The sequence below is a fragment of the Netta rufina genome (assembly GCF_964035555.1).
Source record: "Netta rufina genome assembly, chromosome: 10".
In the NCBI taxonomy this organism is placed as follows: Eukaryota; Metazoa; Chordata; class Aves; order Anseriformes; family Anatidae; genus Netta; species Netta rufina.
This window is the reverse complement of record NC_140133.1, coordinates 13,860,970-13,873,741: the sequence shown is the minus strand read 5'-3', so window position 1 is coordinate 13,873,741 and position 12,772 is coordinate 13,860,970. Positions and strand designations below refer to the sequence as shown.

Here is a 12,772-nt window from a genome sequence, read left to right as displayed (position 1 = left end):
GGGCGGCGGGCTCCGAGCACGTGGCGTTTTCCCGCGCTGTGCTGGGGGCGGGCACCGAGCACGTGGCGTTTTCCCGCGCCGGCCGGGGGCGGGGCCTCGCGGCGCGCCAATAAAGCGTGCAGGGGAGGGCGGCGCCTCCCGGCCATGGAGTCGGTGGCGCTGGTGGCGCCGGTAACGGCGCTGGAGTTCGCCGGGGACGTGCTGCTGGCGGGTGAGCGGCCGGGGATGGGCACCGGGGACCGGGACCGGGACGGGGATGGGGAGCGGGATGGGGATGGGGATGGGGATGGGGATGGAGCCGTGGCGGTGGCTGACGCGCTGTCCGGCAGGCACGGGCCCGGAGGTGGCGGCGTTCCTGCTGACCGGCGGCGGCGTGGCGACAGCGGCGGGGCGGCGGAGCGTGCTGCGTGAGGCCAGCGTGCTGGGGCTGCGGGCCGAGCCGGGCGGCGAGAGGGGGGGCTCCGCGGTGCGGGTGGCGGCGTTCGGCGGCCGCTGGCTGGCCGTGCTGGCGGTGCGGCGGGGGCCCGGTGTTACCGGGGGCTCCCCGCTGCTGGCGGCGTGCGGCGGCGGGGGGGCGCGGCAGCTCGGGGAGCGGGTGTGGGAGGCTCGCTGGGTGCCGGGGGGGCGGCTGGCGCTGGCGCTGGGCGGCGGGGCCGTGGCGCTGTACGAGTGGCGGGGCGGGGGGCGCTGGCTGCGGCGGGCGCGGTGCGGGGGGGCCGGGGCGCTGCGCTGCGCCGTGCTGGCGGGGACGGGCTGGGGGCGGCTGGCGCTGGCGGCCGGCACGGCCACGGGGGACGTGGTGCTGTGGAGGGCGGCGGAGGCGGAGGAGCCGCGGCGGAGGCTGCGGGGGCACCGGGGCGCGGTGCTGGCGCTGAGCTACGCGGCGCCCCGGGGGCTGCTGGCCTCCGCCTCCGAGGATCGCAGCGTGCGGCTCTGGGCAGTGGGAGAGCTGGGAGGGAGCGGTGAAGCCCCGTGCCTGCTGCTGTGCTACGGGCACGGGGCCAGGGTGGCCGCCGTGGCGCTCCGGGGACCGAGCCCGGTGAGCGCCGGGGAGGACGGAGCCTGCCTGGAGTGGGGCGGCGGCGGCGGCGTGCGGCGGGCGAGGCGCGGGCACCGCGGGGCCCTGCGAGCCCTGGCCCTGCGCCCCGCCGGGGGGTGCCTCGCCACCGGCGGCTCCGACGGCGGAGCGCGGCTCTGGAGGCCCCGGCGGGACGCCCCGAGCCCGGTGGCGGTGGCGCTGGGAGCCCCGGGGCGGCCGCGGGCCGTGCGGCTGGCGGGGCCACACCGGGTGCTGGCACTGGGCGAGGCGGGCGGGCTGGAGGTGTACGAGGAGGCGGCGGGGCGCTGGGTGCCGCTGCTCGGCCCCGCTGCCACCCCCGGGCCCCGCGGGGTGCTGGCTGTCACCCCCCTGCCCGGTGGGACCGACGCGCTCTGCGCCCTGGCCGGTGGCCACGGGCATCTCCTCGTCTTCGCCCTCGACCAGCCCGAGCACGCCGCCAGGCTGAGGCTGTTCGAGGGGGCTGTGATGGGGCTCAGCTGGGCCCCCCGCCCCGGGCTGCCCCTTGTCACCGCTCTGCTGGCCTCCGGTCCCCATGGGGAGATGCTCTGGCTGGACGTCACCTGCTGCCCTGGGTGGGCACCCTCGGTGCGGCTGATGGGGCGCTACCGTCTGCCCCCCTGCAGGCAGCGCTGGCACACCTGTGCTGCCTTCCTGCCCCAGCGAGGGCTGCTGGTGTGCGGGGACCGCCGGGGCTCCCTCCTCCTCTTCCCCTGCAGCAGCTCCCCAGGGATGGACACAGAGAACACCAGCACTGCTGACAGAGGTTCCCCGGTTGGTGAGGACTCTGAGAGCGAGTCGGAGCTCTCTTGTTTGTCTCACGATGGGACTCTTCCCCTTGAGGAGCCTCTGTCCGTGCTCTTCGGGCTGCACGGGAAGGCCGGGGTCACCTCGGTGAGCTGCCACAAGGACTACATCTACAGCACGGGCCGGGACGGCTGCTACCGCCAGCTGCGCCTGCAGGACCAGCGGCTGGAGGTCTTGTGGAAGCACAGGCCCTGCAAAGGGCTGCAGTGGATCGAGGAGCTGCGCTTCAGCCCCGGCGGGGACCTCCTCGTGCTGGGATTTCACGCCGACAACTTCGTGGTGTGGAGCACCAGGACTGGGGAGAACCTCCACTGCATCCCCTGCGGAGGAGGGCACCGCTCCTGGAGCTACTGCAGCAGCCCCTCGGCCGAAACCTTCGCCTACATCAAGAGCGGGGACGTGATGCTCTACAGCAGCGAGGCCGAGCCCTGCGAGCAGCAGGTGCTGCTGGAGTCCCTGCATGGGCGGGAGATCGCCTGCGTGCGGCGCCTGGGGGCGGTGCAGGCGCCCGGCTGCCACCCTGTTAACGTCTTCGTCACCGGCAGCGAGGACACCACGGCCTGCGTGCTCACGCTCAGCGAGCAATCCCGCGCGGCCGTGCCCCTCGCCAGGCTCAGCGACCACATCTCCAGCGTGAGGGCGCTGGCGCTGGCCAGCCCCGCGCAGCCCGACGCGGCGGGTCTGTCCACCCTCCTGTTCTCGGCGGGCGGCCGGGCGCAGATCGAGTGCTACCGGCTGCTGTGCAGCGCCGACACGGCCTCCGAGAGCGCGGTGTCCTGCCAGGTCGTCCACGTGGCCTCCCACCGGCTGGACGAGCACTGGGACCGCATGAAAAACAGGCACAAGCTCGTCAAGATGGACCCGGAGACAAGGTGATGCTCAGTGGCTGCCCGAGGCTTCAAGGGGCTTTGGGGTTAGGGAGAGGCTCAGTCCTCGGGACCTCCCAGTGCCCAGAGCTGCGTCCAACGCTGGGCTCGGGCTGTGCTGTGACCCCTTCCCTCTGGGGCAGCGGGTGTGGAGCAAGTGTTGTGTGTTTGCCCAGGTACATGTCCCTCTCCGTTGTGCCTGGGACCACCACCGAGCAGCTGCCGGCACCCTGCAAGTTCCTGGCCGCCGCGTGCAGCGACGGATCCGTGCGGTGAGGAGTTGCTGCCGGGCTCAGCTGCCAGCTCCACACCAGGAGCGGGGCAGCACCACGCAGGGATTGGGGTGCTGGGAGCCCCCTTCTCCCCGCACCAACCTCCCCCTGCTCCACCGCAGGCTCTTTGTGCTGCTGGAGGCCGCCCAGAGGCTGCTGCTCGTGGCGGAGTCGTTTCACCACCAGCGCTGCGTGCTGAAGGTGGAGGCGTTCCTGCACACACAGGCAGGAGGGGAGAGGTGAGTCCTGAGCACAAGGACAGTGCGCAGCACCAGGGCTTTGGGGAGAAGGCTCATCAGGGCTGGTGGAAGGGATGGAGCGCTTGTGGTTGTGGTGTCTGTGCAGCAGGGACGGGAGCAGTTGCTCCGTAATGGCAGTGGGGCCCTTCCTCTGAGCTGGAGGTGGCTCCAGTCTCCCTGAACACCTCCCTTTTAGGAGACACCTCCTGTGCAGTGCTGCAACTGATGGCAGTGTCGCCTTCTGGGACATCACCGCCCCTATCAGGGATGCTGCGGATGCCCTGCAGCACGCCGAGGGGGAGATGCAGCCCCTGGGTGAGTGCAGCCCTGGACGGATCCTCTCCTGCCTCCCCGGGGATGCTGAGGCCGTCCCAGCAGCTGCCCTGCTTGCTTCAGCCACGGGGAACCTTCCGTGTCCTAACAAAGCCTCTTTTCCCAGCCCTGGGCACCCCGCTGCTCACCGTCACGGCTCACAGCTGTGGCGTCAACAGCCTCCACATCCGAGAGCTGCCCGAGGGACGTTTCCTGGTGGCCAGCGGCAGCGACGACGGCTCCATCCACGTCTGCCTGCTGGAGGTGGCGCTGAGCCGCGACGAGGCTGTGCCAGAGCCCTGCCTGCGTGTCCTGGAGCGGGTCTCCAGGCCCTGCGCCCACGCTGCCCATGTAACAGGGATCAGGGTGCTGCAGCCAGACCTGCTGCTCTCCGCCTCTGTGGACCAGCGTCTGAGCCTGTGGCGCCTGCACTGGGGCGGCCTGGAGGCACTGAGCACCTCCTTCTTCCACGTGCCCGACCTGGCCGAGCTGGACTGCTGGGAGGAGGCGGAGGCAGGGGAGGAGCCGCGCTGGTACTGCGTGCTCTGCGGGCACGGCCTGGAGCTACTGCGCTGCGCCGCCCCCGGGCAGCCCATGGAGAGATGATGCCCGGTAAGAGGGGGGCGCACAGCAAATCCTGCTCCCCTGCGGTGACATGCGTGTTCTGTCACCTCAGCCCCTGCCCTAGCCTGGAGCTGGGGGGGCTCAGTCCCTTGGGACAGCACAGCCTCGCCTGGGGGCAGCTGTGGCCTGGCCCTGACAGCTCCCAGGCACTAAAGGAAGAGCAAGGGCACCAGGACCCACCCTGCCCAGGAGAGAGTGAGCTCTCATTTCTCCTCCCATGGTAAGGGAGGGGTGGGGTGCATCTTTCCAGCTCTGCTCCTAGAAAGGAAGCTGCTCAGGAGGGTGCTGAGCACAGCTCTGCACTGCTCAGCCACTCCAGGGTCAGTGCTCTGGGTGCAGTCCCACCACCCCAAAAAGCCTGGTGCTGTGCTTTTGGGACAGCAGGCTGCATGTAAGCACTGCTGCCCTGCTCCCTGCAGCTGGGCAGGGGTGTGGGAACAGGCAGCAGCACAGCTCTCCCATCCTGTGCTCAGCACTGACCCTTTTCCCAGTCCCCACGCCTGTGTCCCTCCCTGCCCCTGGTGCTTACGGTGGGGGGCAGACACACAGCATTTGTCCAGCAACGCCTGTATTGGACCTGTCGGACCAAAGGTTCTGTATTGGCAGCCCTCGGGCTGCAGGAGCTCTCTGCCAGCAGAGCTGCCCTTCAATAAACGGCTTTGGAGATCGGTGCCTGGTGCTGTGGGTGTGCTGGGCCCCAGGGCTGCCTGCTGCACCACCTCCTTGTGCCCCGGGATGCTGCAGGCTCTTGTCCATCACCCACCCTGGGCACGTCCCCAGACCCTCAGAACACAGTCTGGGAAGGGGGAGGCACCACGATGGGTTCAGGCGTGCCTGGACTCCCTGTCCCTAGCCCTCAGGCAGCCCCCTGACTGTCCTTCCCCTGGGGGTGCTGGTGGCTGTCCCTCTGTGGCGCAACTCCTCGGGGGGGGGGCTCAGATCTGGCTGAGAGGAGGGAGGTGCAGCGTCGCCAGGGCACGGTGGAACACGTCTCTCACTGCTCCCAGCAGCTGGAGGCGGGCGAACATCTGGTCAAAGAGGTGAGGGAAGGGCTCCTGCAAGGAGAAGGGCAGTGATAGGGGGTGGTGGCCACATTTCCTGACATTTGCTGCCTCTTCCCCTGCTTCCGTGTCCCTGAGGGGCTCTGCAGCCTGCTGCCAGCAGCCTGCTGCCAGCAGACACCCCACAGCTTTGCCCCACCCTGGGCAGGGCTGCAACCCTCCAACAACCAGCCTGGGACATTCGACTCACCCCGAGAATGTGGACCCGGTTGTAGTAGGAGCTGAAGTCCATGCTGAGCTGGATCAGGAACTTGCACACCTGCAACACGGAGCTACTGTTAGTACAAGGGCTCTGGCCAGGCTGGAGCCACCCCGTGCAGCGTGAGCAGCGCCGTGTTTGCCATCTCCCCAGGGATCCCCCTCAGCACCCACCCTGTGGAGGCAGGGCCTTGCCCAGGGGCAGGGCTCTCGGAGCACCTTTGGGTGCTCTGGGGTGTTGCACTCACTGCCTCGGTGTTGGCTGTGATCTGGAGCCCCTTGCTGGGTGCGGGAAGCCGTGCTGCTTGCTGCAGGACTTCAGGGAAAGGCAGGAGGTAGTTGAAAAGCAGGAGCCATTCTCCCTGTGAAAGGAGTACCCCTGTCAGAGAGGGCCAGGAGCAGCCAGCCTGGGGAGCTGCGGGCACTCCTCGGACCCCATCCCTCTGTGCTCACCTCTTCCCGGAGGCAGGAAAAGTTCAGCGTGGATGCTGGTGGCAGAGGCGGGTACGTTCCTGGAAAGGAGGGAGGAGACTGTGGTTGTGCCCAGAGAAGCCTGCAAGTGTGAGGAGCAGCCTGGGGTGGCAGGGCAGGCGCTCACCCTGCTCCACAGCCCGCTGGTAGGTGTCGAACAGCGTGGCCAGCCGGGCGCAGTTGTACATCACGAAGGCGCCGCTCTTGGTTCCCTTTGTGGAGATGCTGCTGGCCTCCAGGTCCAGGGTGAGCTGCGGGCAGGGGGGAGCTGCAGGAGGGGCTGTGCAGCAAGGAGCCAGCCCTGCGCCACCTGCAGCCCTCCCCAGCAGCCAGAACACGACCACCAGGCTGAGCACCGTGCCCACACCCTGCGCATCCCACTGCTGCACCCCGTGGAAACCCAACCCCTCATCGAGCTCAGGGCAGCCGCAGGGTCAGTGCGGTGCCTCCCCTCACCCCGTGCTTCGCGTCCCCCTGCTCCTGCTGCTCCTCCACCTGCGCTGTGCTCCCGCTGCCCCGCTCTGTGCAAACCACGGCGCTCGTGGGCGTCCTACCTGGCTGCGGTGCGCGGTGCTCAGCAGCTCAAACCTGATGGCAGCCACCGTGAGGGTCTCGATCACCTCCGTCCAGGCCTCGTCTGTGGGACACGCGGGGTGGCGTCAGGCACCGCTCGCTGCAGCCCCGGCAGGAAACCTCCGGGGGGCTCTGCACGGCCGGGCGGGGGGCTGGGAACCACGGCGCCTCCCCAGCCCCGACCCCTCAGGCTCTCACCGTGCGCGAGCTCCCCGTACTTCATCACGGAGGCGTCGTACATCTGGCGCTTTCGGAGCCTGGGGGGAACACGGACACTCAGAGCCACCGCCTCCGCCCAGCGCGCACCCGCAGTCTGCCCCCAGCCTCCCTCAGCCCTGCTGCAACAGCAGCACGCAGAACCCACCCGCAGCAGGCCAGGGAGAGCTGCACTGCTGCTGGCAGTGGGGAAAAAGCCTCTGCACCAGGCCCAGGCTCTGCCTTTTGGCTTAAAAAGGGCTGCGCCATGCCAGGGCTGTCTGCTAACGCAGGGAGGCAGCAGCTCAGCGAGGGGGATGTTGAGCCTAGGGAGGGCAAAACAGTTCTTCTCCTGTCCCATCCTGCATCTCCAGGCCTCTAGAAATGGCCCCGAGGAACAGAAAAGCAGAATTGAGGAACTTGGGGTTGCACAGGATTCTCCCTGCACCACCAGGGAGCTCTGCAGAGCCAAAGAGCACAGCACAAGACACCAGGCTAGCAGCACAACAGGCTCCTTGCTCAACACCGACTTACTGAAAGTACTGGTCTGCCCCGATGGGGAACGAGGGGTTCGTCACCTTCACTGGCCCACAGACAAGGTGCTTCTGAAAGAGAGAGGAGGGCGTGCTAGGGCAAAGGCTCAGAAGCTCTGCTGAAATGCAGTGCAGGAAGAGCTGTGCCTGCAGAGCTGCCAGGAAAACCTCTGCTCACGTCATGGGAAAAGGGGGGCTGCTAAAACACAGCACTGCATTCAGTTAAGAACAGTCCTGTTCTAGCTGTGTCCCTGCAGGTTTCTCCCGTTCCTCCTTCTTTAGTGCGAAAATTGCAAGGGAATGGGTACTGCTCCGCTGCCCAGGCAAGAGGAGAGGGGCTGCCGAGGGGAAGGGAAGCCTCGCAAAGGTGCAAGGCTGGGCCTCAGCACCCCCTGCAGAGGTTGACGACGGGCTGCCTCAGCACAAAGATGCAGGGGGGCCACAATGAGGAAGGTGTGAAATTCCTCACCTGCGAAGCTGTGTGGGCTCCTGGATCCAAAATCCTCCAGAGCAGGTCCATCTGCTGCTGCTGGAATTCCTCCTCACAGCTCACTACGTGCACGATGCTGCAGCGACTCACCTGGCCTCCAGCCTGTGGCAGAGCACAGCAGCGAGTTCAAACGCTGCCACGTGACAGGAGGGAACATCTGGAGAGCGACTGCCAGGCAGCACCGCGGGGTCACTCACCGTGCACTGCAGAACGGCCTGCTGCAGCTCAGCCAGGGACCGCAGCTTCCCCTCTGTCACTGAAAGGAGGAAGGACACTCAGAGTGGGACAAAGGGCTCGTCTCACACAGCTGGGTCTGCCCCAGGCTGTCTGTGTTTCTGGCTCAAACCAGATTGAAAGAGAGTAAAAGGAGGAAACTATCTGAACCTAAACGCCCCTTATTCTCTGTAAGAACAGAAAAAAGCAAACAGGCCTTTTACAGCCTTTCTCCCCTGCCGTTACACCAGAGTGTAACGCCCACGTGAGGCTCACCAAGAAGGACATCCAGGTTGGGGTCGTAGCCCACCAAGCCCTGCTGCTCCACGAAGCTCTTCAGGTGCACTTTACAGACCACATCCTCCGGCAGCGAGGCTGCGCCTGGTTCACACGCTGCAGCGTAGGGACAGCGGCTGAGCGCTTGCTTCAAGGCCGAGACAGCGTCAGGGCCGGCGGCACCGCCAGAGGGCCACTCCACACGGAGCTGCCGCAGCACCTCCAGGCTCCCCTGGTCGCTGACAGCAGGCACCAGGTGGGCGCTGACCCTGCGGGCGAGCAACAAAAGCATGTGCCAGCTGCGTGACACGGGCAGTGTGACACTGGCAGGACGTGGGGGCGAGGCACTCACCCCTGAGCACGCAGCAGCTGGGCCAGGTGGTCGGCGAGCAGCACGGGGCGCAGGTGGCGGGGCGCCAGGGCAGCGGGGCGGCGCAGGGCCGGGCAGTGCAGCACCACCGCCTCCTGCCCCTGCTCCTGCCCCGGCTCCTGCCCTGGCTCCTGCCCCGGCCTCGCAGCGGGCGGGGGCTCCGTGGCGGGCGGGGGGCCCAGCAGTTGGCGGAAGGCCTCGGGGCGCCGCAGCTGCACGGCCAGCCCCGCGCCCGTCTGCTGGCAGCCCCGCACCCGCAGCGCCCCGGGGCCCGACGCTGACGTCACGCCCGCGATGACGTCAGGGGGCACCTAAGGGGAGAGACGCGCGGGGGTCGGGGGCTGCACGTGGAGAGGCCACGCCCCCTGGCTGCAAGCCACACCCCTAGTGCATAGGCCACGCCCTCAGTGCGTAGGCCACGCCCCCCGCCCCTCAGCCCTCAGGCCCCGCGGCCTACCCGCGGCCTACCCGCCCTTCCCCGCCTACCTGCCCCCCGCTGAAGGCTGCCCTCAGCGCGGCGCGCGGCGCCAGGAAGTCCCGGTGCCGCAGGTTGCGGGCGCTGCTCTCCTTCACCCACAGCCCCGCCGGGCCCCCCAGCGCCGCGCTCAGCGCCCGCAGCGTCGCCGCCACCGCCGGGCGGCCCTCGGCCGTCTCCATAGCAGCCCGGCCGCCGCTTCCGGTGGCGGAGCGGAAGTGACGACACCGAGCCGCCCGCTCTGAGGGAGCGCGCCCGCCATGTTGAGCGAGGCGCGCGGCGCTGCCCGGCGGCCATCTTGGGCGCTGCCCGGCGGCCATCTTGGAGGCTGCGGGCGCCGCGGCGCCATGTTGGGTGTGGCGGGCGGTGCGGCGCCGCCATGCTGGGTGTGGCGGGCGGGCTGGGGAGGGGGCACGGCCACAAACGGGGGGCACCGGGCACGGCCCCAGCAGGCGGGGGGCAGCGGGGGGCTGCGGGCCCTGCAGAGCCGGGATCCCACGGGGCTGAGCCGGCACGGCACGGCCTGGCACGGCGGTGTTGGCGGGGAGGCTGCGGGGCGCAGAGAGGAGCCCCCAGGACAGCCCCATGCAGCACCCCCAGCCCCGCTGCTGCCCCCCGGCATGGGGAGCCCCAACCCGGCCGGGCTGCGGGGGCAGGAACCGAAAGCGGCCACACCGAAAGTGTCAACACCACGGGCACACACACACTGCTGGGCCGTGAAACGGGGCACGGGGCTGTGCACCCCACCGTGTGCCCGCAGCCCCAGCTCCCCCCGTGCTGGGCACCCGCTGCCTGCAGCCCCTTATGGGCCCGGCCCCGCAGGGAGGAGGTGGAAGCAATGGGGTCGCGCCCTGCTGCTCGCCATCACGGCCGCGGTGCCCGCTGTGCCCTGCGCTGTGCCAGCTCCCCCAGCGCCACCACCCCTGCAGACATTGGGTCCCCTCCTCGTGTCCCCAGCTGCAGCACCAGGGCCCCGGGGGGGCCGGCAGCAGCTCCCCACAGGCAGCCACCCAGCCCCAGCCTGGCTTCCTGGTGGGGCCATGCTGCAGCCCCGTGCCCTGGGGCCTGGTTTGTGGGGAGCCGGTATCCAGGAAGCGCCCAAACCCCCATCCGTGGCAGCCCGGAGCACGTGGGCCCCCCACCGCCCTTCCCTCCGTGCCGTGGGGGGGCCTCTCTGCCCGCAGGGCCTGAACCGGTTCCTCCAGGGCTTATGTGCACGGCAGGGCGAGGGCGATGCCGGCGGCACAGCCCTTTGTTTGGGTGCCCTCAGGAACCCGGCAGCTCCTCCGTGGGTCCTGCAAATCCAAAACCTGAAGTAGGGGACACAGCCCCGCTGTGGGGACAGCCCCCCCAGGCAGCCCCCGAGCTGGGGTGCTCCCTGCACCACCCACAGCCAAGAGGTGATCTGAGAATTGCTGCTCACACCAGACCAACTGCTGACTGTCCGCAGGGCAGGAGCCGCCCAGGACCCCCTGCCTGGCTGCCGGGGGGGACACACATCCACGCTGGGCTGATGTCCCCCCCCCAGAGCCGCTCGATGGGGTCTGTAGAGCAGGGCTGGGGCTGGCTCTGTCCGTCTCCATCACCAGAGCACCAGGGGGGGCCCAGCACATGGCAGCACCGTCCTTGCGCAGCTCCTTGCAGCAGAGGAAGAGGGCTCCTGTGCTCACTGTGCGGCCCGGGGGGGCTCTCAGAGGTGCCGAAAGAGCTTTGGACAGACACGACATCCCCGATGGCTCTCTGGCTGCGCGCTCAGCGGGAGTGATCGTGTCATTCCAAAGCCGTCTCTCTCTGGGGGCTGGATCCTGCCTGAGCACCGCTCACCCCGTGCTGGCACATGGCCTCCTGCCGCCTGTCGACACCCCAGGGTCGGGGAGAGCCCCGCATGGGCGGGTGGTGGCACGAGGCTCATGCAGCATCTTGGGACCGATGCGCCCCAAAGCAGGTGGCCACGTCCCCGCTATGGCCAGGAGCTGGAGGCCACCACTCGGCACGCTGGTGCTGGCGGTTCGTCTCCAGGAAGCGAGCTGCTATCTTTACCCATCAAGAGCACGAGCCCACCGGAGAGCCCCCGGTGCATGGGGCTGAGCCACGAGGCCGGCCGGGATGCCCCATTGCACCCCCCTGCTCCCCGCACGGCCCCACGCAGGGGTTAGAGCAGGGCGAGCGGCGTGGGGACGGCGGGTGCACGGCGGTGGCGGCTGAGGCAGAGGCGGGAGCGCGGGTAACGAAATCCCAGGGCAGCTGGGCGCAGCGGGGACAGCTGCTTTTGGGATTCCGTTGCCCGCGCTGGCGCCAAGGAAGGACGGGCATGGGGGGCCACCGCCCTGCACCCAGCTCAACCGGGCTGAGGGGGAGAAGGGTGACTTACCGCTGGGGTGGAGGAGCCGCACAGGGGCCACGGCCGGGCCAGTTGTGGCTGGGGGTGCCGGGAGAGGTTGTGCCAGGGTTGTGTCGCTGCTCCCCCCTCACCGCGGGCCAAGTGCCAAGGGGAGGGCCACGAGGAAACGGCTCCGAACAAAGCCCCGGTGGGGCAGGAGCATCTGGTGCCACCGGAGCAGCCCTCAGCGGGGCCCGGAAACCTGAGCCGGCCCCGAGGGAGGGCACCCGCCTCAGCACCTGTGCTGGGGGTGCCGGAGACGGGCACAGCACGGCCCCCCCGCTGCCGCCAGCCCCGTGTCACCCGGCCCTGGCAAGGAGAAACTCGGGCACCCGGGGAAATGAAACCGTCCCCTGCCCTGCGGGGAATCCCGACGGCTCCCCTACCCCGTAGCAGGGTCCCGGTGTGCTGGCGGGAGCAGTTCCGTGACCGACACCGGGGGCTTCCCGTTACACCTGGCCCTGGCTCTGGCCCCAGGCAGGTGGCATGGGGAGGGGGCTGCGGCTCCGTCCCGGCCCCCCACCGCCGTGCCCCCAGCTCCCCTCTGAGCACAGCACAGACGGGGAAACGGGAACTGGGGAGGCCACGGCAGCACAGCGGGGCTACCGGGGCTCCACCGTGCCACGGGGCGACACCGGGGCTGCCCACCCCGCACCGGGGGCATCGCCCCCAGCCCCACAGAGCAGCAGGAGCCCGGTGGGCACTGCCAGCACCGGCCGGTGCCCGCTGCTCCGGGGCTGAGCGCCCCTCTCTCAGCAGGACAGCCCCGGGACCGGCTCCCCACGGCCACCCACGGGGCTCCGCGCCCCCCGGTCCCCTCCCGAGCCCCCCGGTGCAGGGCGGCCGAGCCCCCCGTCCCCTTCCCGGTGCGGCACGGCGCTGCCCGCCGCCGCTCACCTCCACCCGCCGGGCACCCGCGGCTCCGGTGAGACCTCCCCGGTGGCTCGGGGCCGTGGGGACCCCCCCGGGGCAGGGCCGGGGCAGAGCGGGGAGCCCCGCAGGCAGCGCTCCGCCGCCGTGCCGCCCGCTTCCCCTTCCCCGCCGCTGCCGGTTTCGGTTTTGCTCCGGAGCCGGGGCCAAAGCCCGCCCCGGGCGGACCCGGAGCCAGCGGAGCCGCCCGCTCCGGGACTCCCCGGCTTCAGCCCCGCTAACGGGACCCCCGTTACCCCCCCTCCCGGTGTCCCCCCTGTGCCCCCCGGTGTCCCCGCCACCCCGACCCCTCCCCACGGGTGCCGGTGTCACGGGCTGGGCGTGAGGGGGCGAGAAGCGATGGTGGCGGTGGTGGTTTTTTTTTGGGGGGGGGGGGCGAACACCCCCATCACGGCCCCGAGCCCACCGGGGGCGCCCCGCGTGGGGACCG

The 12,772-nt window shown here is 69.9% G+C and overlaps 2 protein-coding genes across 3 annotated transcripts; one reads left to right on the top strand and one right to left on the bottom strand.

Annotated features, from left to right (window-relative positions):
* The first annotated feature begins 1 nt into the window (after position 1).
* WDR6 (WD repeat domain 6) lies at positions 2-4,443 on the top strand. Of its 2 annotated transcripts, XM_084292748.1 has the most exons (7): positions 2-211; positions 330-2,736; positions 2,907-3,002; positions 3,125-3,241; positions 3,438-3,556; positions 3,681-4,165; positions 4,317-4,443. In XM_084292748.1, exons 1-6 carry the CDS (start codon positions 145-147, stop codon positions 4,157-4,159), a joined length of 3,285 nt encoding a protein of 1,094 aa, XP_084148874.1. In that variant the 5' UTR covers positions 2-144; the 3' UTR covers positions 4,160-4,165; positions 4,317-4,443. The 2 variants fall into 2 exon arrangements, with proteins under 2 accessions (XP_084148874.1, XP_084148875.1); XM_084292749.1 differs by lacking the exon at positions 4,317-4,443 and having other exon boundaries at positions 99-211; positions 3,681-4,163.
* Positions 4,444-5,091: 648 nt separating this feature from the next.
* Positions 5,092-9,230, bottom strand: DALRD3 (DALR anticodon binding domain containing 3). Its single transcript, XM_084292750.1, has 13 exons — positions 9,044-9,230; positions 8,540-8,868; positions 8,188-8,456; positions 7,896-7,954; positions 7,678-7,800; positions 7,210-7,280; positions 6,679-6,737; positions 6,462-6,544; positions 6,035-6,158; positions 5,890-5,948; positions 5,685-5,798; positions 5,429-5,497; positions 5,092-5,232 (listed from the first exon to the last, which is right to left on the bottom strand). Exons 1-13 carry the CDS (start codon positions 9,212-9,214, stop codon positions 5,113-5,115), a joined length of 1,650 nt encoding a protein of 549 aa, XP_084148876.1. The 5' UTR covers positions 9,215-9,230; the 3' UTR covers positions 5,092-5,112.
* Positions 9,231-12,772: the final 3,542 nt, after the last annotated feature.

Bases quoted from the DNA above. Each gene is read 5' to 3' on its own strand.
- DALRD3 (XM_084292750.1), bottom strand. From the start codon at position 9,214: ATGGAGACGGCCGAGGGCCGCCCGGCGGTGGCGGCGACGCTGCGGGCG. The intron at 6,738-7,209 runs GTAAGTCGGTGT...TGTTCCCCCCAG, and splicing joins GGGGCAGACCAGTACTTTCA to GCTCCGAAAGCGCCAGATGT. The intron at 6,545-6,678 runs GTGAGAGCCTGA...CGTGTCCCACAG, and splicing joins GTACGGGGAGCTCGCGCACG to ACGAGGCCTGGACGGAGGTG.
- WDR6 (XM_084292748.1), top strand. From the start codon at position 145: ATGGAGTCGGTGGCGCTGGTGGCGCCGGTAACGGCGCTGGAGTTCGCC. The intron at 2,737-2,906 runs GTGATGCTCAGT...GTGTTTGCCCAG, and splicing joins AAGATGGACCCGGAGACAAG to GTACATGTCCCTCTCCGTTG. The intron at 3,557-3,680 runs GTGAGTGCAGCC...CTCTTTTCCCAG, and splicing joins GGGGGAGATGCAGCCCCTGG to CCCTGGGCACCCCGCTGCTC.